This window comes from Equus caballus, chromosome 13 (assembly GCF_041296265.1).
Source record: "Equus caballus isolate H_3958 breed thoroughbred chromosome 13, TB-T2T, whole genome shotgun sequence".
NCBI classification, from domain to species: Eukaryota; Metazoa; Chordata; class Mammalia; order Perissodactyla; family Equidae; genus Equus; species Equus caballus.
In genome coordinates, this window is record NC_091696.1 from 35,259,558 (window position 1) to 35,283,802 (window position 24,245).

Here is a 24,245-nt window from a genome sequence, read left to right on the forward strand (position 1 = left end):
ACTTCAAGGAGGAAGAAGGTAATTTACATGGAGATGCAAATACATATGGGCCAGCTACAGACAGTGTGACCTGAGAGACACATTTTACATTACATTACAGTTATCTTATGGTATTAGCTCCTTCCTGGAACAGGCCCTTCTATTTTAAATTCTTTTAGGCAGTTAAGGGGAAGGTCAAAGCTTCTTTGAGAGTCTTTTGTTCTTAAGAATAAGCCAAAGAGACACATTTTGGGGTGGCCAATTCTCATCCCCCACAATGCTCAAATTGTCAGAATTTTGGCCATTGGGACAAGTTGGCTCCTAAGTCCTTTTGACATGATACTGGTAATCTGTGATGTCAGACCAGAATGCAGGAAATTAAGATATTCCAGGCTCAGCTTATACATTTCCTGCCTGGACTCAGTCATTTCTTTAAGGAGCCCTGGTTTGTTTTGGTGCCCAATGGTACTGAGAGACCACTGTCTGGGCACTAGAGGTACATGTGGTTTCCCTGTCTTCTAAGTAGACAGAGCTAGGAAATGTATACTTTTTTTTTTCAAGGTATAATAAATCATGAATTCATATTGATAATTCCATTCAGGATTTCAGAGTTTCAGTTTAACCTCGTTGATAGTACGTTTGTATTTCCATCTCCCATGCTGAAAATCCTATTCTTAACACCAGTGTAAATTCTCATTTGTATTATCCCACAGTGCATTCATAAGTCTTAGAGTAATAATCCCAATACTACCACCAACAGTATGAGTATTTGAAAAAGGTTCAAGTCTTGTCCATAGGATATGACCTATGGACCTATACTAGAATCGAATACTCAAATTAATGTGGGTTTTTTTTTTTTTTTGAGGAAGATTAGCTCTGAGCTAATATCTGCCACCAATCCTCCTCTTTCTGCTGAGGAAGACTGGCCCTGAGCTAACATCCGTGCCCATCTTCCTCTACTTTATGTGGGATGCCTGCCACAGCATGGGTTGCCAAGCCGTGTGTAGGTCCACACCCAGGATCCAAACTGGTGAACCCCGAGCCACTGAAGCGGAATGCGGGTGCGCTAACTTAACCGCTGTGCCACCGGGCCGGCCCCAAATTAATATGTTTTAAAGTCACTTAGAATAGTTACCAGTATGGCTTTGTTACCAACTGGATACATAGTTAGATTTATTTGTTTCTTTTTGCTTTTGATTTTGAAGGGTTGCTTTTTAAAATTAATTTTATTGCATAATTAGGTAAAAAATAAAATATATGGTCTGAAGTCTTATCTGCAAAACAAGGTCTATTCAAAGAAGTCTAGTTTCTGTCTGATTCCTACATCCTATTCCCTTTCTCCCTAAATTTTATGATTTAGTCTTTTATTTTAATGTAATCAAATGTTTGTATTCGTGTTTTTCTCTTATTTAGATAAATGGTAGCACACTGTGTATAATTTTATCTGTCTTCCATTTTACCTGTAGCTAACATGTGAGTGCTTACCATATGCCGTGCACAGTGGGTATTTCCTTTATTCCTTATAACATTGTAAGGTGGATACACATATTATTTCTGTTTTACAAGTGCGGAGACAGAGGCATGTCTGCAGACCTTTAATTCTGTGATTCTCTTTATTCCACGTAGTAATTGGTCCTGTCCCTTGTGTGTGTGTGCTTGTTCATGAGTGAATGAATGAGCAGGGAACTCACTTCTGTATCTGCTTTGCTTCGAGCAATGATGGGGACAGAGAAAGGCTGTTTTTAAAATGTGGGGAAGGAAATGCAGCCTTTTCTTCAAAGTCCATAGCTCTCTACAGCTGGAGAGGAAGAGTAGTAAGAACCTCTTTCCTGATCAGAGGTGCTCCTAGTATTAAAAAGATATGTTAACTTGGAATGTGCTTTAATCTTATCCTAAAATAGGAGTCCCTTTTGAACAGTGCAATGGCAACTTGGTGGATTGCCCTCATTTTAGAGGCTTTGTGCTGTGGAAGTTATGATAAACCAGGAGAGCTAAAGAAAAGAGAAACTCCTTTAAAAGCAACAACTCATGAGAAATAACTACTAGTTAATGATTTCAGGCTTTTAATAGTGACAGGAAGGAAGGAAGGAGAGAGGAGAGTAGCCTCATTTCCCTGCAGGCAGGAGAGAAAGAGGAGCATTGGCAGCTTTTTATCTTATATGCAACAGGAGGAAGCGCTGGTTAGGTTGGAGGCCTGTTGGTCATTCCTCTTTGAGGCTCTGTTTTGATGTCAGGCAGCTGGTTAGACTGTTGTAACTGCCCCCTACCCACTTCCTAGGATTCTCTGTCAGGCTTCAGGCCTTCAGCCTCAGAGGCTCAGTGCTGGGAGGAGGGCCAGGGAGCTAGCTACAGCTCTCCTCCTTTCCTTTGGAAAGTCTGTGATCCCATGAAGTTTGAATTTAGTCAGAATCCTGGTGCAGCTGAGATCTTGGGCTGGGCACTGAATCTCACTTTCCTTATTTTCCTTTTCATTGCTGTACAATAATATCAACCACATGGACTGTGATGTTTAACAACCATGGGTTCCTTTACACCTGAGTGATGGGAACATTTTAGCAGGAAAACTCAGCCAGCCAGCCCACACAGCCACTCAGCCTGCAGGAGCAAGCCTGGGACATAGGAAAGGGACCTTGGTGGGAAGATGTGGAGGATCCTGCAAAAGGCACTGTAGTTAAGTGCTAAAGAGAAGTGTGTCCTGCCTCAGAATTTCTCTGGGTCTGGCCTTGCAGCTCTAATTGTTTGATAGCTCACCCTTGGTGCATGTGTCCTTTAAGTTTTGACCCCTTGAGTTGTAGACTGTTTTTTAGGAGTTGTCTTAAAATCTGCAGTGTTAGCAGTGCTAGATGACTCACTGAGGCATCTGTCCCCCAAGAGGGTACTTTTCAGTGTGATATGTTGTGTGTCATTGTGTTGGCATTGTATGAGCTTTTTGAGTCACACAATAACAACCCGTACATCTGGCCTTTTGGGGAATAAATCTTTTATGTAAATTACTTTCCAGATAATTGTTTATTTGAACATTGGTCTTTAAAATTTTAACTTTCTTTTTATAGATGGCTTGATAGTGTATTCCACACGAGAATCTGGACTACTTGGCTCTGTCTGGTAATTTACAGTCTTCTTTGTGAGCATCATCCATTGCACTCTTTTTCTGTAAGATGAAGGTTTCTTGGGGCTACTGGGACTATGCAGGACTTAATGAATGGTCCTGGATTGCTCTATTGTTTGAGTTCTTATTTCTGCTGTTTGTGATACTCCCTCTCACTCCCCGCCGCCTCCTTCATGGGCCTTCCTTCGTTTTCTCTTGCTTTGTCCTGGGAGCCTCTGCCTCCTACTTCCTCATTCCTGTGTTTTGCAGTTTCTAATCTGCTTCTAGTTAAGTAACCAGATTAACTAGAGTCAGCTTTAAATAAGACTAAATAAACTGAGTTAGGGCCTGAGGGTCTGGCTAAATTAAGAAACTTGAGTGTTTTCCTTTTTGTAGTCAACTGTTTTTTTTTTTTTTTAACTTTTTAGTGAAGTATGGCATACAAGCGGAAAAATGCATACATTATTAGTGCACACCGTGTTGAATCCTAAATCCTAAAGTGGTACTGTATCACCCAGACTGAGAAAGGGGATGTCCAGCACTCCAGAAGCTCCATCTTTTACCCCCTCCCAAACTCTACCTTCTCTCTCCTCCCTAAGGGTAACCGCTCTCCTGGCTTCCAACATCATTGATTAGTTTTGCCTTTTCTTGAATTTTATTAATGAAATGATAAAGTGTATAGTCTTTTTAAAAACAGCTTTATTGAGATATGATTTGCATACCATATAAAATAATTCACTCATTTAAGGTATACAGTTCACTGGTTTTTAGTATATTCACACAGTTGTGCAACCATCACCACAATCAGTTTTAGAACATGTTTATTATCCCCAAAAGAAACTTCATACCCATTAGCAATCACTCTTCATTGCACCCTGACCTCCCAGCGCTGGGTTTCCACTCACTTACTTTCTGTTACTACAGATTTTCCTATTCTGAACATTTCATATAAATCAGTCATGCAACATGTGGCTTTTTGCACTTAGCTTCTTTCTCTTAGCATGATGTTTTCAAGGTTCATCATGTTGTACTATGCATCATACTTCATTCTTTTTTATGGCTGAAAAATATTCCATTATATGAATATACCATGTTTTGTTCATCTCTTCGCCCGTTGATGGACATTTGGGCTGTTACCATTTTTTACCTATTATGAATAATGATGCTATGAATGTGTACAAATTTTTGTGTGGACATATGTTTTCATTTCTCTTGGGTATATACCTAGGAATGACATTGCTGAGTCATATGGTAATTCCATATTTACTATTTGAGCAACTGCCCAACTGTTTTCCACAGCAGCTGTACCATTTTACATTCCCACCAGCAGTGTGTGAGGGTTCCAATTTCTCTACATCCTTGTCAACCCTTGTTAATGTCTGACTTTTATTATAGCCATCCTAGTGGGTCTCTCATTGTAGTTTGATTTGCATTAAATATAGTATATTCTTTTGTGTCTGGTTTCTTTTGCTAAAATTCATTATGAGATAACATCTATTTTGATAAGAAGAATATCTGAATTATTGTGGAAAACTTGGAAAATACGTAAAAGTTGAAAAAGGAAAATCGAAGATGGATAGAAGTTATTTTGCATGTTACTTTCTTGTTTTTATTTTTCCTTTTGTGTGTGTGTGTTAACATAATTGGGATACAACTGTGTATATAGTTTTGCATTATGTGACTTTCATATTGTATTGTAAGTAATTTTTGTCACAAAAAGTCTGCAGATGGTTGTATGAAGGTACTTAACCTATTTTTGGATAGTTTCTGGTTTCAGTGAACATATTTTTTACATAAATCCTTCACTTTTTGATTATTTCTTTAGGATATATAGAAATGAAATTCCTGGGTCAGTGATTATCTATTATGAAGGTTCTTAAATCATATTGTTACTTTATTTTGCAGAAGGATTATGCCATTAGCAGTGTAAGAATGTCTGTCATACTGCACTGTTGCAAAAAAGAAATCTTCAAGTTGATAAATGGAAAAATAACCTTTTCTTGTTCTAATTTGCATTCGTCTCTTCTTTGAAGTGGGAGTGTACCTATGTGACAGTAACATTGTGATAATTTAGGGAATTACGCTATTTTGATTTCACAGACTTGTCTTTGTTTGTTATCTCTGAATTCACACTCTTCCATTTAGCCTTCATATTCCAAGGCAGTAACTAAGGCCTGTACCGACTAGAATTGGTCAGGGTTAGGGCAGGCCACACTAGGCTAGGAAAGTTCTAAATGGACTTTGCTAGGAAACCCTGGAGCCAGGATGAGCTGGAGGCTTGCCCCTGCGCTGGTTTTATGCGCTCTGAGTCTTGTGGTGAGGGTTGAAAGACCTGGCAGAGGCCAGGATTGATTTGGAGACTACACCTGTGTGTGGCTTAGACGTCAGCCTGGCTTGACCGCAGTGTTGAGTGTGGTGAAGAGTGCTACAGCAGGCCCATGACTTGAAAGCATCTTTAGCCAGTTAAAATTTTATTGGGAGTACTCTAGGTTTATGGCAATATAAATACATAATTTATCGTGAAACTTGCTGCATCTCTATCTGCTTATGAATAATATCTCTTGGTTACTACTAATTGATGTTTCAGTTATGAAAATGCAGTAACAGAATATTGATTCAGAGCAAGATTATTTCCAGAATATTTTGAATCCCTTTATAAAATTGGCCATTTGGTCAAAAACATTTTAGATTTGTTTATCATCAAATACCAATATATTCAGATCAAGAGGATGTATACATTGCTTCTTTGTGTGTTTGTGTGTGAACACACACACAGTGACTATCGAAGAAATAGATGCATGTTTGGCCTTGGGGTAGTTCAAGGCCTGACCTCATGCCTTCCCCACTTCTTGTCTTTCCCACCCTTTCCCACCTCCAAGGATGTGTAGGTTACTTTACTTCCATCCCAAAGAGGAGTGCCACTTAGAACATTGATTGGCCCTGTGCTGGTGAGTAGAGCATGTGCTGAGTTCATAAGCCAAGCCCATGTTTCTCCTTTGTTTCCCTCCACTTGATCAGGAAGCTTATGCTGCTGTTCTGTTTTTCTCTTCCTAGGGCTAAGCTTTCACCTCCCACCTGGCAAGCCAGGGTGGCCTAAAAAGGCCCCAGTGGGTGGCTGTAGGCATGAACTCTCTTCTTCTCTCTCTCCCCCTCGTTTTTCTTTGATGCTACCTGCTGTCACTTTTTTCCCCTCAGTGGTAAGATGGAAAGATTGGTTTGGGCTTAGGTTTAATATTAATATAGGCAGAAAACTTTGGTTTAAGGCTCCCTAGATCTGTCCAGCAGAGAAAGAAAGAAATTCTCAGCATGGTGCAGCCTAACTCTTTGGGATTAGGGGCCAAAGCCTCAGCTAGAAATCAGGTGTCTTTTTTTGTTTTGCCAGCCCTGTTTTCTTTGCATAAGATTTGGGTTCCCTGGCCAAAATACCAGGGTGTGCTGTCATAAGATCACCCTGAAGTACTTGGTTATTGTTATCAACAAATTCATTTTAGAAAATGTGAAAAATACAGAAGTGTATTAACAAGAAAAAGAAAATTCACCTAAAACTTGCTATTCTAAGTTAACAACCGTTGATGTTTTGGTGTATATTGAGAAGAATAAAAGACAAAAAGGTAGGGCTGGCTCTGTGGCTGAGTGGTTAAGTTTTCGTGCTCTGCTTCCGCGGCCCTGGGTTTCATCAGTTTGGATCCTGGGCAGGACATGGCACCACCCGTCAAGCCATGCTGAGGTGGCATCCCACATAACACAACTAGAAGGACCTACAACTAGAATACTCAACTATGTACTGAGGGGCTTTGGGAGAAGAAGAAGAAGAAGAAGAAGAAAAAAAAAAGAAGATTGGTATCAGATGTTAGCTCAGGTGCCAGTCTTAAAAAAAAAAGACAGAAAGATCTTTAAAAATTTTTTTTAAAAAGTTTGAAATCATGTTCAAGTGTAGTTGTGTATCTTCTTTCCACTTAATTTTATTATGTATTCATTTCTTCATGTTTTCTAAAACTCTCAAACATTTGTAATATTCCATGGTAGGAATATGTAATAATTTCTTAGATATTTAGATGCTTTTCCAGTTTTTCTGTTTTGACTTTTAACTGTTGAAGATTATTACATTCCCAGTGTGATGACTTTTTAGTTACATCAGGACTGGGTATTTACTTTTTTGGTTGTAAGCCAAAATTTCCCCCACTTCCTCCTTAAAAAAAAAAGGCTTCATCTTACTATAGTTGGGAAGAATCTTAGATTGTGTTGGAAAATGACAGGGAGACCAAAAAGAAGACAGTCTTGAGTTACTTGATTGGATGCATAGACACATTTTGGTGACTCCAGCTGACTGTAAACTTGGAGCGACTGGGCTTGGCCATTTAGAGTGTGCTGGGAAGGGTGGATGGGATCAGAATTCGTCTCCACCAGCAGAGCGGCTCGGGCAGTATAAAGGGAAGAACACGCCCCTTTACATTAGCTGGTGAGAGAGACATGTATTTCTCCACAGCCAGACTGTCGTCTCTCTCTTGCTTGCTTTCTCTAGTGTCCTAGGACACTAAGGCAGGACATAGTTCTTTACATGCTGCAACTTGATCTTCTGGCATATTCTGAATTCCTCCCAACTAACCTCAAATAATAACATCTCAATTAGATAAACTGCATTTTTGTTTCTGGGCCATATTTCACTTGTAGGAAAAAATGCAAATTACACCAAAACAAATACTGATTAACAGGGATTTATTTAAAAGCAAACAAACTCCCTGAAGCCTCGGGCTTAGTGCAGCTGTACTTTAGTCTCCAGCACATGTTTTCTGTCTGCGCTGAGGATTGACCTTGAGAATGGGGAACCTCAGCCCTGTGTGATCCTGAGTCATGTAAGGGAACAACGTCATTTACTGAAGAACGTTTTAAGGCTGTTTCTTAACTTTGGACAAGTTACTTCACTTCTCTTGAGCCTGATTTTTTTCATCTGTAAATAATAATAATAATGATGATACTTATAGCATAGGGAATTTTCTAGGTATTAAATTTTTTAATTTTTTTATTCTATTGAGGTCATAGTTTATAACATTGTGAAATTTCAGTTGTATATTACTTTTTGTCAGTCACCATATATGTATGCTCCTTTACCCCTTATGCCCATCCCCCAACCCCCAACCCCCTTCTCCTCTGGTAACCACTAATCTGTTCTCTTTGTCCGTATATTTGTTTATCTTCCACATATGAGTGAAATCATACTGTGTTTGTCTTTCTCTGTCTTGCTTGTTTTGCTTAACATAATAGCCCTCAAGTTCCATCCATGTTGTTGTGAATAGGACAGTTTTGTCTTTTTTTAGGGCTGAGTAGTATTCCATTGTGTGTGTGTGTGTGTGTGTGTGTGTGTGTATATACTACGTCTTCTTTATCCATTCATCAGTTGATAGGCATTTGGGTTGCTTCCGTGTCTTGGCTATTGTGAATAGTGCTGCAATGAACATAGGGGTGCATAAATCTCTTTGAATTGTTGATTTCAAGTTCTTTGGATAAATACCCAGTGGTGGAGTAGCTGGGTCGTATGGTATTTCTATTTTTAATTTTTTGAGAAACCTCCATACTGTTTTCCATAGTAGCTGCACGAGTTTGCACTCCCACCAGCAGTGTATGAGAGTTCCCTTTTCTCCGCATCCTCTCCAACATTTACTGTTTGTTGTCTTGGTTATTATAGTCATTCTGCCAGACGTTTAGTTTTGATTTGCGTTTCCCTGATGATTAGTGATGTTGAACATCTTCTCATGTGCCTGTTGGCCATCTGTATATCTTCTTTGGAAAAATGTCTGTTCATATCCTCTGCCCATTTTTTGATCAGTTTGTTTGTTTTTTTACTGTTGAGATGTATGAGTCTTTTATATATTTTGGAGATTAACCCCTTGTCTGATATATGATTTGGAAATATTTTCTCCCAGTTGGTGGGTTGTCTTTTTGTTTTGTTCCTGGTTTATTTTGCCTTGCAGGAACTCTTTAGTCTGATGAAGTCCCATTTGTTTATTTTTTCGTTCGTTTCCCTTGCCTGAGTAGACATGGTACTTGAAAAGATCCTTCTAAGACTGATATCAAAGAGTGTACTGCCTATATTTTCTTCTAGGAGTTTTATGATTTCATGTCTTACCTTCACGTCTTTTTTATCCATTTTGAATTGATTTTTGTGCACAGTGTAAGATATGGTCTACTTTCATTCTTTTGCATGTGGCTGTCTAGTTTTCCCAACACCATTTATTGAAGAGACTTTCCTTTCTCCATTGTATGTTCCCAGCTCCTTTGTTGACGATTAGCTGTCCATAGATGTGTGGTTTTATTTCTGGGCTTTCAGTTCTGTTCCATTGATCTGTGTGTCTGTTTTCGTACCAGTCCTATGCTGTTTTGATTACTATAGTTTTGTAGTACGTGTTGAAGTCAGGGATTGTGATGCCACCACCTTTGTTCTTTTTTCTCAGGATCGCTTTAGCTCTTCGGGGTCTTTTGTTGCCCCATATGAATTTTAGAATTCTTTGTTCTGTTTCCATGAAGAATGTCATTGGGATTCTGATTGGGATTGCATTGAATCTGTAGATTGCTTTAGGTAGTGTGGACATTTTAACTATGTTTCTTCTTCCAATCCACGTGCATGTAACATCTTTCTATTTCTTTATGTCATCATTGATTTCTTTCAGTAATGTCTTATAGTTTTCATTGTATAGGTCTTTCACCTCCTTGGATAAATTTATTCCTAGATATTTTATTCTTTTTGTTGCGATTGTAAATGTCTAAGGATTAATTTTATAGGAAATAACACCTATAAATAATTAGTGTAGTGCCTGATACATTACAAGCACTCAAATATTAACTGTTATTATTATTGTTACTCTTTGTGTCAAGTGTCATATTTGCTAGATACGGGGAAATAATATTGAGTAAGACATTCCTGATTACTGTCTGGTGTTGGAGACAGATATGAGATTTTATGTTCTGGTGATATGAATAAGATACAGTGTAATAAGTGATACAGTACAGTTGTGACAAGAGAGCCTCCCATAAGTTTTCATGCTTTTGGAATTGAAACATCAGAGCTTTTCCAGTGTGGCCATATTCATTCTCAGTCTTGGCTTCACACTAGAAATAGAATCATAAAAAAAAAAAAATCACACTCGGAAAAAAGTTAGCAATGATTAGGCCCTACCAGAGACTAACCAAATCAGCATCTCTAGGCTCCTGCCACGATAGGGTTTTTACTTTTTAAAATTTCTGCAGGTGATTCTACTATGCAGCCAGCGTTGAGAGCCAGTGCTTTAGATATTGTCCCCTTTTCTTTCTCTTTGGCGTTTTCCAGGATTATATAATACTGTAGGGTAATTCTTTTTCTTTTTTCCTTGACTTTTTAAACTTACATAGTAGCAGCTGTGTAGAGTTTTAGAGTTTATAAAATGTTTTTATGATCTCATTAAGGCCTTATAGTAATCCTTTAAAAAAAATATTGTCATCCCCCCTTTGTAGAAAAGATAGCCAAGGCTCAGAGAAGATACATGTTAAGTAAAAGGTGATGAAAAGAAGACTTGACCTCAAGTCTTTAGAATCTAGTCTTTCGGTTTCTATCGCATTTCTAACAAACTTCCAACCACCGTTCAAATACTTGGAGGTCTTCTCTTGCTGGCTATATTTTCTACCTGTACAGCTTTATGATCTGTTGGGAAATCTTTGCTCATTCTTCATCTGGCTGAACCACTCGTGGTATGTTCGTTTTTATATTTCTCCCTTTTGTCCTGGCCCTAATGCTCTTGACCATACTTCTATGCTTAGTTATAATTTCTTGAAGTATAGTAAGCATTTCTCAACTCTTTTATTATAGCTTTTTCTTTATATTATACACACACACACATATACATCCTTTCTTGATCTTTATTTCAGCAATGAGTCTTTGCGACCAAGTCTTTGTTTAATAATATCTAAAGCTAATCTTATAACTGTGCAAATATCCCTCGCTATCCAAATTAATTTAGTTCCTGAGTTTGGATCGTGTCTCTTGGATACAAGGCACATCTGTACTTGAGTTACCCTGTGTTAGGCCCTTCTGTCTGTAAGGATCAAGGAGCTCTGTACCAGAAATAACTCACTTTTCTGTGTGGCCGAACGTGAACACATGAACAGGCTGTTCATGGCATTCTCTGCTATTCTCATTGAGTTGTTTTTCCATCCTGGACGGAAGCTCCTTTCCCTTTGCCTCCTCCCTTTTCTGTCTCTCTCTTCTCCCACCACGGTCCCAGCTCCATCCTGCTGAGGAAGGAGAGTGAGGGGGTGCATTTAGGGCATGGGAGTGGAGGACGTTCCACTCATAGGGAAAGTGTGTGAGAAAGTCTGGAGGCCTTAGAGTCTCTTTCAAGGGCTGGTTGTTGCCACAGCTGGCTAATACTGAGGGCCTCTCAGCCTAATTTGTGCTGTTATGTGGGAAGACCTCTCCACCAGAGGTGAAGATGAGGAGGAAAGAATGGATGAAGGGCACAGAGAGCCCTGTTGGGGCATGCCTGCTTTCTGTACCCTGGTGTGAAATACTATGGTATGGACACTTTCTTTTTCACTGTGTTTCATGATCATATGTGTTTTTATAGTGTTCATCCATTTGTACCAATTTCATCCCCTGTGTTTTAGTTAACTATTCTTTTATCAGCTTAGTAGGTGTCCAGAAAGTCAGATTCAAAAGATGAAACTTTTCTCAAGGCAAGTGCTTATCATTCTCTTCTTTCCAGTGCTCCAGAAACCAGGTTTCACTTTTAGATACCATCTGTGAACCCTGCTGGTCACATTTCATCTTTCTCTTAAAATGCCACTGCTGTTGTCCTCCCAAGTTCTTCTGTTTCTTACCCAGAATCACTGGAAGTAAATTCTCCATTTCTTCTGGCGTAGAATCAAGGAGCGTGGGTGATGATTGGGTTTGATGAGTCTTGGCAAGTTACTTTTTCCCCAAAAGAGTAACCCAACTCTTGGTCAGTCATGTTAGACCCATATTGCCACGATCATTCCCCATGGGAGGAAGTCACCCACGGCCCTTGCTTTGTCTTCTTCCTGGGATCAGATAAAGGGTGGCTTGAACCAGGTGTACTGTCGTTTCCCTGGAGCCCAGGATTGTGCTGCTTCTTTACTAGGGCTCTGTGGAAAGAAAGACCCTTATGTCTAATTTCATAGCTCCAGGTGTATAGACTTCATTCTATTTTCTGGGCCATGTTTCCAACTCTTTTGGTTTTTTTTCCTGTAAGGGGATGAAAAGTCCTTTTTGGAGCTCTAGTCCTTAGGGTTTTATTTGAAGGGTAAAGAGAAATTTTATGAAATTTGAAAGCCCTACAAATACATATATATTTTTTAAGATTTTATTTTTCCTTTTTCTCCCCAAAGCCCCGCAGTACATAGTTGTATATTTTTAGTTGTGGATCCTTCTAGTTGTGGCATGTGGGATGCCGCCTCAGCATTGCCTGACAAGCGGTGCCATGTCCACACCCAGGACTCGAACCGGCAAAACGCTGGGCTGCCGAAGCAGAGCGCGGGGCTGGCCCCGTGCAAATATATTTTGACTTTTACTTTCTTGTTTAGTAACTGGATGTTAAAGATCATCGCAACTGAGGGGAAAATTGGAGTGATGGTCAAATTTATTTATAGTAGGATGTATAGGATTTAAGCCAATAGACTTAGTTTAATATTTTTCCAAACAAACATCATGCCCAAATTCTAAAATTCTATAAAATAGACACAAATATGAATATAAACTTTAAGAAGTTTATATTCTATTTTTCATAGAAGTGACAAATTTAAATAATTTCTCAGTTGTTAGTAATGCTTCTGTTTACAGCTGACATATTCCAGTGATATACAACTTTTTTTAAAACTGCAAAAATACAGAAGGATTAATTTTAGGACATCAAATAAACCAAGGTTTAATTATGAAAAAAATCATAAAGACAAATCATAGCAGTGCAGACGTGGGCCCCCCAAGAATCAGTTCACTTGCTGGACTCTAGGGGAAGAGCTTGGGTGAAGATTTGGGGTGCCAGGCAAAGTCTCATCGATGGCCCAGCTCCATTGTTCGTTCTGTAAACCTGGAATCACAGGTCCAGTGAGGCACCCGAGACAACCAGTGCTTGGGACAGAGCCAGGGCTCAAACCCAGGGTTCTCGACTCCCACTATTTTTCTTGCTTCCGTAACACATACTAAGTATGGTTATTAGATTTTTCCATGTTCTGTTTTGTCTGGGGAAGAAGTAAAATAAACAGTGCTTTGAGTTGCTGCAGTGAGAAGTCACCGTTGTGAAGGGAGAAAAAGAGGCAGAAAGAGGAGCCTTTGAGTACGTTCAGTGAGGTTTTCTGTAAGATTTCTTTTAGTTTGTGATTTAGAGTGGAGTTGACCCAGAGCAGCTTTTGCCCCAGTTCCAGAGGGTTGTGGAAGTCCTGTGGCCTGTTCGGTCATGCCCAACAAAAATCCTGTCAAGCAGCCCCAGCACGGAGCCTTGTGCATGCTGATTGGTGGACAAATGCTGGATGAGTTGAAGTGATAGAGGCAGGAAGCACAAACATTTATGATATGCAGTCCTGATAAAGAATTGAATATTGTGTCTTCCTTGAAATTTGACAGACAATGTGTATAAAATGTCTGCTTTGACACACAGTGAAGAGTTTGATTTCAGCTAATTTGTTTCTTAGGATGCATAAGCTGAGAACTTCTTTCTCCCGTCGGGTATGGGTGCTCTGATTTAACTTTCCAGCTCGGATCTCTCCTGAGCACCAGACTTAACCTCACTTGTCACCAGTTACCTGTTTCTCTTCCATCCTGAGTCAGCAACATGATCGGCAGTACTGCTAGAGCTAAGTTTTTTATTGATCCATTTTTCTTTACTAGGAAATCTCCTCTTTCTTCTCTAGCTCACATTCTTCCACTGTCCATACCAGTGGCTCTGGTTTCTATTCTCCTAATTGAGAACAGAAGCCCACAGGCCAAACCATTTCAAGATGGAGTAAGATGTCAAGTATATAAAAGGCTATAGGAAGATTGAGGAAGGTGAAAACAAAGAAAGAAATTGGATTTGGTGATTGAAGTGGCATCTGACTTGTGGGACAAGTTTTATAGTATAGTGAAGACTTTCCCCCACACCTTTCTTCCACTTGTGTACCTGTTTTGGAGATGGCATCCGAGTGGTATCCTTCCAGTCGCTTGAAACCTTGTTTGTTGTAAGGGCCGTGCTCTCTCTTGCTCACTTTATTCAGTTAGTAAGTTTTGCCAGTGACACCTCCATATTTTTTCTCGTTTGTGTCCCTTTGATTTTTCCTCCCTAAATTTGAATCTTTGTAAATCAGCTTTATGTTATCATTCACATCTAATTGACCATTGAGTTATGATGGTTCTTCTTCATAATTGAATTGCAAATCTGTCCCTTTTTTTCATCTCTGTTATCATTATCTGAATTGGAAAGTACAGTGGACAGTTTTTAGTTGTTTGGCCTACTTGATCATTTTTCAACTTTTGACACTATTGAGCTCTGTCTCTCATTTGTAACTCTCCTCTTGACTCTTGAGACTCTATTCTCCTGATTTCTTGCCACATCTTCGATGGCTTTTTCTTGGTCTCCTTTGAGGGCCCCCTAAATATAGGTGTCCTCTAGATTCTGTCCTCTGGCTTGATTTCTCCTGAATATGTCTGGGCAATCTCAGCCATACTCATGATTTCAACTACCACCATCTGCTGACTCCCAAACCTTTATCCTTAGCCAGACTGTTCCACTGAGTCCTAGATCTGTATTTTTCACTTGTTTATCAGATACTTCACTTGGAGGTTCCACATAACTTTAAATACAGTGGATTCAAACAGAAACTCATCATCCTCTTTTCCAGCCTTCTTCCTTTTTTGTTTTGCCTTGATGAAGGGTACCACCAGTTACCTGTCATCCAGATAAGACACCTGGGTGATGTTAATGCCTCCTTCTTCATTCTCCACTTTCATTAGGTCACAAATCCTATTGATTCTTCTGCCTCAATTCCTAAATCTCTGTCAAAGCTCTCTTCATATTGTGGTCATCACAGCCTTAGGTTAGACCCTCATTATTTCTTGCCTCATCATTTTATCTCCTAACTGCTCTCCCTTTGTGTAGTTGTCTCTCCTTTTTTCTCCCTACTTCCAAATTTAATACTCATAGCTAAAATTTGAGTGCTTATATCTCATCTACATGTGAAATGTTTTGCATGCATTCTCACTTAGCCATCACACTAAATCATTATTAGCCTTTTTACTTTGGAGGAGAGTAGGTCCAAGCCTCACAAATAGTAGGTGGTGGGACAGAGATTTGACCCCGGGCTGTATGCTCCTGAGCACAAGATCTTAACCAGTTCACTTTTAGCCTTTCACTGGCTGCCCCTCTTTCCATGCTGTGGTCTTTGCAAGCAAGTCACTACCACGGCCCACATGCAAGGTGGGGGTTAAGGTCCACCTCCTGGAAGGGGGATTATTGACATAAATTATTTGGAATTCTTCTCTAAGGAAGATTTGTCTCTTCTTCCCACTTGTTTATTCATTCAATCATTTATGTTTGTGTAGACTTGTTTATTTTATACTTTAGTTTATAATTCAAAATACTATGTTACTTGTTTAACCAATTCTCCTGTTTAAAATATTTCTTATTACGAAGTTTTTGCTATTATAAAGCCAGATGGGTGAATATCTTCTTAGAATTCTTGACATGCTGTTTTGATGGTTTTCTTTAGATATATTCCTAAAAGTAGAATTGTTGGGTAGGTACATTTAAAAGTTTTTGGGGTCCAGTCCAGTGGCGCAGCAGTTAAGTTCGCATGTTCTGCTTCGGCAGCCTGGGGTTCGCCCGTTTGGATCCTGGGTGCGGACCTATGCACTGCTGGCAAGCCATGCTGTGGGAGGCGTCCCACATATGAAGTAGAGGAAGATGGGCACAAATGTTAGCTCAGGGCCAGTCTTCCTCAGCAAAAAGAAGCGTATTGGCAGCAGATGTTAGCTCAGGGCTAATCTTCCTCAAAAAAAGTAAAAAAAAAAAAGGGTTTTGGTACATGTTTCTGGGGGTGGGGTTTTTACATTGTTTTCTTTCTGGGAAGTACTCTCTAACACCCTTGAGATCTTACATCCCTCTTTTGCCGTTATGAATAGTTTATCTTTAAAGCTGGGAATTCACAACTGTTCATGCTGATTTATTTGCCTGTATAGAGTATTGTGTCAAAGAATGCATTGCAATATCGGGGAAATTCCCAGCATGACGCCCAGGAGTTTCTGCTGTGGCTTTTGGACCGAGTTCACGAAGACCTCAATCATGCTGTGAAGCAGAGTGGCCAGCCTCCTTTGAAGGTGAGGATGTGCATCCCGCTGGGGCAGTCAGGGAGTGGCTGTTTGGTGAATGGAATAAGGAGAGTGTACATTCTTCTCCCAGGGCTCCACTGAGGAGTTGTTGCAGTTCGCATTAGTTAATATAGTGAAATTGACTAAACTCTGGGTGAGTATAAAATTCGTGGATACTTAGAGGATTTTCCCATGTTTACTACTATTGGCAGTGTGAGCTACAAGAGACACTGTCTCCAGGGAGCTTCCAATCTAGTGAGAGTGGATACATTTGCCTATATGACTAGCTTTAGATAAATTTAAGTAATTCCATTTCACTAAACTGTCTTTAAAACACAAATTTGCTTTCTAAGTCCAATGAGACATGTAGCCTAGAGATCACTGGAATGAATACACGATCAAAAAGGAAACACATAGATAACTCTGCTGTTATGATTGTATTTGAGTGTAGGAAACGATCCCTTGAAAATCCTTACTGAGAAACAGTGATTCATTCTCAGTTTTTATGCCTGTAGCCTTAATATGGGTAAAATGATTTATGTTATGGAAATAATTAAAGAGTTGCCTTCTTCTTGCAACTTTTAAAGTTTTTGATAATTCTGCTCTGTACCTCAAATTTTAAATTTCTAGTTTTGGTAAGTTGTTAAATTATTCTGATTCAAGGTCCTTTTGTGCCTGAACATTCTGTCCTATCATATGACTATATGCTTGTTGCTGACCCTCCCACTAGCTTGAGATGTTCTCAGGGTCAGGCACTGTGTCTTATTTATCTTTGTATCCTAATGCCCTTTACAGCGCTGCTGCACATGGTGGCAGATGCTCAGTAACTCATTGTTAGGTGGAGGGATATGGGAAAGTTAAGTAAAATATGAAGTAGACATTAGACACCAAAATAAGCAGCTAATAGGTGCTGGAGAATTTAGACATGGGGGGAATTGGTCCTTTCGAAGTGGTTGGGATTATTTCCTGGGAGAGGTTGGAGGGGGACTTTGAGAGTTGGAGGGAGATTGGAGCATCCTTGGGAAGGAGAAGTGTATGACTGCCTGGATGGGGTGGAGAGGCAGGGGTAAGCATGGGCTATGGGAGTGCCTGTGAGGAGATGAGTCCATGGGACCCACATCCTGGCAGCTGGGTTCTGGTTCCTTTAAGCCTTTCACTGACACGTCTGGACCTGACACATAGCTTATAAAGGAAGTCAACGACATTTGTGACTTTTTCAGGTTCATCTTCAGTGACTAATTGGTACTTCTAGTCTGTGAAATTATACTTTTTTTCTTTAAGCCACCATCAGAGACTGATATGATGCCTGAGGGACCATCCTTTCCTGTCTGTAGCACTTTTGTACAGGAACTTTTTCAAGCCCAGTACAGGTATGAGCAAATTAAATTTTCCCTTATGTTGTGTCCTTACATAGTTCTAGGTGATCTTACTGTGAGTGTGTTACATTTTTGTTTTTGAAGATCTTCTTTGACATGTCCTCATTGTCAGAAGCAGAGCAACACTTTTGACCCTTTCCTCTGCATTTCTTTGCCAATTCCTCTACCCCACACAAGGTAAGAACAGATTTAATAAAATTAAGACTGTATATTCCTATGTGTTCATTTTCCTCTGTAGGCTCCTCTTAGATCTTCTTACTTATTTAGACAAGTAGTGGGATTAGTGATAAATTGAATACAGGCATTTTTAAAACCTTACAGAAATTTATGAATACCTGTCTGAGTTTGCAGGGTGACCAGGTTCATGGGGCAAGCAAGTCTGTTCAGGTGGTTGTCCATCGACAGTGTGGGGGACAAGGGGAAAGGTTGTCAAGTGCCTTCTGGATTCTCTAGAGACCTTACATTGCACTTCTAATTAATTGCTTTATTTGAACTGTTTCTCACAATTTCTAGGAGTTATGCTGTTTTAAAGAAAATATAAAGCACAGAACCAAGTATTATGTTATATTTTTGTTTTATGAAAATTGCCTTTTCTGAAGATCTCTCGATTATTGTTTGATACTTCTACTTCAGGCCAACTGAAGTTTTTCCATTTGGCTTCCAAATAAAAGATGTGGGTTAGCTTCAGTTTTGTGTTGATTTCAGATCAGGTTTCTTTTGCTTCTATATTTTGGTTGAAGTAAGCGACTAATGAGAAGATCTGACTTTGATCTGTACAGGCCTCTCTATGTCACCGTAGTGTACCAAGGGAAGTGTTCTCACTGCATGAGGATTGGTGTGGCCGTGCCTCTGTCTGGGACTGTCGCTAGACTTCGGGAAGCAGTGTCCGTGGAAACAAAGATCCCCACTGATCAGGTAAGAAGCCTGCTAAAATGAAGTATGCATCAGCCGCAAAAGTGTCACTTTCTGTTCTCCTAGGATTTTTTAACACTTTTCTGCCAAATATGGTTAGATATAAATGTAAAACCAATTGTTTTTGTGTTGAGGGAAAAAAAAATCAAGACCCAAAGGAGAAAAATGTACACAACTTTTCATGCTTTGTTTAATTGTTTATATATTTTTAAAGGGAAAAGCTGTGAGTTTACAGCAAGACTTTCGTTTAGCTTTTTAGTAAAGTATAATTACTTAACCTTTTTAAAATCATTTTTATGGATGCTTATCGCTGGGATAGAGGGAGGAGCATCCTTGTGGTATTTGAGGGTCAGAGAGGCTTAGAAAACTCGGCTGGTGGCTCTTGAAAAGCCCTTCCCATTATGGTGATCAGAGTGGGCCTCCTCTTGCTAGTACAGTGCGTAATAGATGCTCACTTCAGTTTGTTTTCTGATTAAAGCTGCCTCAGTCTCTTATCTGGTTTAGATAAGAGAAAGGAAAGTTGTGTGCTACCCCTGCTTTGTGGGTAAACTTTTGATAAGTAATTATGTTTAAATTGACCCAAAATTCTTTGGCCTATTTGTGACTTGACATATTTTTGCATACATTTTTTTATTCAATTCACTATTATGATTTTATTTGGAAAAACATTCCTATTTAGGATTTACTAAAGAAAGATGATTCAGTGGCTGAATAGCTTTTCCCCAGATAGCTTCTGGATGCCTCTCTGTAATCACTTGGATAATAAAGGTGTTTTGTACTTTGGCCTCATGCGACCTCATCTGGGAGGTTACCACAGTAAAACAAATACAGCCAGCACTGTTGCCCTGATGTGTAGCAAGTATCTCATATTTTCATAGGCTAAGTACTGGCACATTGATAAAATGTTCATATTCTTCCTGACTCTGAAGAGCTCGCTGATGCTTATTCTTTCCTTCAGGATGAGGAGAACAAGAAAGAGAGAGGGAGAGAGGTGTGTGTCTAAGGCAAATCTGGTGGTATCTTTAAAGCTCCCAGGGTTGTCTGGCTCTTTTTGCATGTGGTTTAATTCAGTGATATAAGTACAAGTTTGTTTCTGTTTTTGACCTCAACTTGCTGGGGAAAGTGAGTTACACGTGATGTTCACCTGCAGAAAAACAACGTGGTCATTAAAATCATTGACGGAAAATGTTCCAGGAATATTTATCTTGGACTATTTGTGGACTATGCCCCCAGCTCCTTTCACCTCATAGACTCGTAGTGTGTTTGTGTTAGTAGAGGGGACCTCAGGGGTCCAGTCCAACCCTCTCATTTGAAAGGGGTCCAGAGAAACCATGTGACTTACTCTAGGTCACAGGGCTGGTTGGTGGCAGGCCGGGACTGGAACCTCCTCGTGCCCAGTCCAGTGCTTTTTCACTAACAATGCTGCTGAGCACGCAGTGAAGGGTCTAAATATCTCCATTGTTTTTTCCCCATCTTTTGTTTTTCTGTTTCATTGTAAAATACTCAACCGTTTCAGAAACGTAACTTAGAAAGTGAAAGTATCTCGTACTAAGTATCTTAGAACTAGGGGTTACTAACTTTAATACTATGTGGTATATTCATTCCTTTTTTTTTCTTGTGCATATACTACATTTATTATTGTGCATTATCTTGTGCATATACTAAATTTCTAAAAATGGCATTATTTACACACATTGTCGTTTACCTCGCTTCTTACTCACTTAGGAGCTCTTTCCATATTAGTGCAGATATATGTAGCTCATTCTTTGTAATAGCTTTATAATTCCGGTAGGACTGTAATATATGTAACTAGTTCCTATTGTTGGACATTTGAATTGATATCATCTTTTTTTTCTATACAAATATCCATGGTTCTTTGACATTTTTCAACCTGAAAAAAAGAAAATGTAATGATGTAGGAGAAAATTTCAGTCAGATGCAGTCTCTATCCTCGCTGTGAGACTGAAGAGTTGTGTACCCTTAGGCAAGTCACTCCCTCTCCTTAGTTTCTTCCCCCTGTGAAACAAGGCGTTAAATTTTATAGTCCCCTGGGTCTCTTGCTCACCAAAACTTAGAGGAACTCTGGATTTCCTGCCGTAGTATTCTGAAACCAGAGTATGTTGTTATACAATTATAGAGAATATTGTGCTTCTAAGATTCTCTCATCGAAGGCAAGTAATGTGGGCTCTAGGAGATGCTTCAGAGCCCTCTCAGATCACTGCGAGTCCTGACGGTCTGGAGAAGTTCATATCAGAATTGGGAGATCAATTCGTATTGCCTTTCTGGTTATCCAACTATTTACATTTTTCCCATTTTTAGATTGTGTTAACAGAAATGTACTATGATGGGTTCCATCGTTCCTTTTGTGACACAGATGACCTGGAAACAGTCCATGAAAGCGACTGCATTTTTGCCTTTGAGACTCCAGAAATATTTAGGCCTGAAGGAATTCTCAGTCAAAGAGGTAAATGAGCATCTGTTTCCAGAATTCCACCTGGATTTGCAGATTTAACAAAAGTCTACCCTTTTAGATGTCTATTATATGATGGTATAATTTTTTTTAATTGTAATAAAATACCTATAATGCTTTTTTTTTTAAATGATCGTATAAATTTTATGGTAACACATTTCCCTGGAAGAAGGCACTGTTTTAGGCAAAGTTATTTCCTTAATTTCTAAGCTTTCCTGTCCGAAGTTGGGGCAGCCCCTTTCTGAAGCTCAAGAATATGTCCTCCTGTAAGTGGCCTTATGTGGCACCTTATGACAGCACTCAGGAAGGTATAGTATGCTGTAGCTTTCTTTTGTTTGGTTTTTGCTACCAGCTTTGATGCTTAATTTCTAAATTCTAAAATCATTGCTATAGAATGTTTTCTTGATACTTGCATTTAAGAAATGTGCATGTAACTCTTCATAAATAGGCAGCAAAAGATAGTGAAACTGGACAGCGCTGATCTTGCCCTCCGTTTGGGCTGTGATTTGGAACTTAGCCTGTCTCTCCACTATGCTTGGAGGATTTCGGGGCTATTTCTGATTCTAGAGTTGCCAGGCAACTGTTCCCGGCCTTAGTGTTCTTCCTGGTTCTGGAGCTCCTGTTCTTTTTGCTCTACTCCAGCGGTTATCGAAGCATCAGTGTCACCTGGGGACTGGTTAGAAATGCAAATTCTTGGGATCCCAGCCCAGACTTTCTGAATGAGAAATGCAGGGGCAGGGGCCGGTAATCTGTTTAAACAACTGATTCTGATGCACATGAAAGTTTGAGAACTACTACTCTACCCAGCCTTATCAGTATTTTCTACTGCCATGATTTCTAGAACTAAAACCCCCACCAGCCCCCACTTGCCTTCTGGTTCCATTTCCTGACTTCCAGCTGTCCCCTAGAATCTCTGCATAGAAGTCCTACAGGCTTTTACACTCAGTGGTTCTTTCTTAGACTGGGTCCTCTTGCATTTCTTCTGTGGAATAATGGTAGCACCATCCTTCCCTTTACCCAAGCTGGGTGCCAGCGCTTCTCCCTCAAAATTCACATAGAACTGATCAATCACTCTGTGCAGTTTTCCTCTTCATCCTACTGCCATGGACACAGTTCAGACCAGAATCAGCTGGGCTTTTCTAGTAACTTCTTTACTATTATCTTCACCCCTGGGCTTTCTCCTGTTCAGTTATTTCTCCATAGTGCCACCAGGCCTGTTCTGACATACAGTTCTGATCATGTTACATGCTTATTGATTGACCAGTGGTTTCCCTTTGTGTAAGATTAAATTGAACTCCTGGGAAGAATCCTGGTTCCCCAGGATCTGGTCCTTGCCTTTCTTTCCAGCCTCTCTGCTATATGCCATCTCTTACCCCTTCCCCCCTTTCCAAGATCCTCTTTCTTTCTCAAACATACCCCATGCTTTTACCCTTTGCGTACTGTTTGCTCTGATGAAAATTTGCTTCTTCAGTTCCTGTCTCATTAGCTCCTCCTTTGTCTCCCTACGCACACATCCCCTCAATCTCCCATCCCACCCAGTCCAAGCAGCCATTATCGACTTTCTGTCTCTACAGATTTCCCTGGTCTAGACTTTCACGTGGGTGAATCATAAGTGGCCTTTTGTGACTGGCTTCTTTCACTTAGCATGTTTCAGGGTTCGTCCACATTGTAGCATGTATCTGTCCGTCATTCTTTTTTACAGCTGAATGTTATTCTGTTACGTGTATATACCACATTTTGTTTATTCCTCTATTGGTGGACATTTGGGGTGTTTCCACCTTTTGGCTATTGTGAAATATTAGTGCTATTTCACATTCATGTACAATAGTGCTGACCATCCACGTACAAGTATATGTTTGAATACCTGTTTTCAATTCTATTGGGGTATATACCTAGGAATGGAAATGCTGGGTCATATGATAATTCTATGTTTAACTTTCTGAGAAATTGCCAAACTGGTTTCCACAGCAGCTGCATCATTTTCATTCCCACCAACAATATTATGAGGGTTACAGTTTCTCCACATTCTTGACCAACATTTGTTATTTTCAGATTTTTTGATTATAGCCATCCTAGTGGGTATGAAGTTATATGTTGTTGTGGTTTTTATTTACTTTTCTGTAATGGTAAATGATGTTGATCATCTTTTCACGTGGTCATTGGCCATTTGTATATTCTCTTTAGAGAAATGTCTATTCAAGTCCTTTTTCCATTTTACAATTGGGTTGTTTGTCTTTTTCTTGTTGAGTTGTAAGAGTTCTTTGTATATCCTAAATACTAGACCCTTATCAGATATATGACTTGCAAATATTTTCTCCTGTACTGTGGGTTATCTTTTTAACTGTCTTCATAGTGTCTCTTGATGCACAAAAGTTCTTAATTGTGATGAAGTCTAATTTATCTTTTTTTCTTATGTTGCTCATGCTTTTTGTCACATCTCATGCTTTTTGTCTCATATCTAAGAATCCATTGCCAAATCCAAGGCCATGAAGATTTACCTGTATGTTTTCTTCTAGGAGGTTTTGTTTTTTTTTTTTTTTTGGTCATTTTTAACAGTTAGGTCTTTAGTCCATTTTGAGTTAGTTTTTGTAAATGGTGTGAGGTAGGGAGTTCAGCTCCATTCTTTTACATGTAAATATTCAGTAGTGTCAGCACCATTGTTGAAGAGACTATTCTTTTCTCACTGAATGTCTTAATGCCCTTGTTGAAAGTCCTTATTTTAGTTCCTCTCTTCCTTCACCTCCTATTTCCAGAAATCTCTGGTGCCTCTAGTTTCAGAACCTTTTGGTAATTCTCTATAATGGGTTGGTTAGCTTTCTCCATAGCCAGTTTAGGATTCAATTTTCTTTGGTCTACTCATGTGAGCATTATTGTCGACAGACAGTCTCTTATTTCAGTTTTCATTCTTCTTTGACCCAGGAACATTTTTTGTTTGTTTTCCAGTTGTTGCGTATTCGTGCATGTGCTTTTGTTTGTTTATTTTCTAATTTTAATTGCTTTACAGTCAAAAATACCCAATCATCACCTTATCCAGAAAGCCTTTCCCCACATACCCGACCCTGGGCTGGCTGGCTGACTCCTGCTCTTCTGTGCTCC

At 39.5% G+C, this 24,245-nt stretch overlaps 1 protein-coding gene across 3 annotated transcripts in view; it reads left to right on the plus strand.

The window, feature by feature from the left end:
• USP31 (ubiquitin specific peptidase 31) overlaps window positions 1–24,245 on the plus strand; it is a 73,515-nt gene that overhangs the window by 18,116 nt on the left and 31,154 nt on the right. For all 3 annotated transcript variants that reach the window (XM_023616128.2, XM_070232112.1, XM_023616127.2), the window contains exons 2-6: window positions 16,263–16,400; window positions 17,673–17,761; window positions 17,852–17,944; window positions 18,547–18,682; window positions 20,999–21,143. In XM_023616128.2, the coding sequence (XP_023471896.1) occupies window positions 16,263–16,400; window positions 17,673–17,761; window positions 17,852–17,944; window positions 18,547–18,682; window positions 20,999–21,143 (601 nt within the window). The remainder of the gene's footprint in view (window positions 1–16,262; window positions 16,401–17,672; window positions 17,762–17,851; window positions 17,945–18,546; window positions 18,683–20,998; window positions 21,144–24,245) is intronic.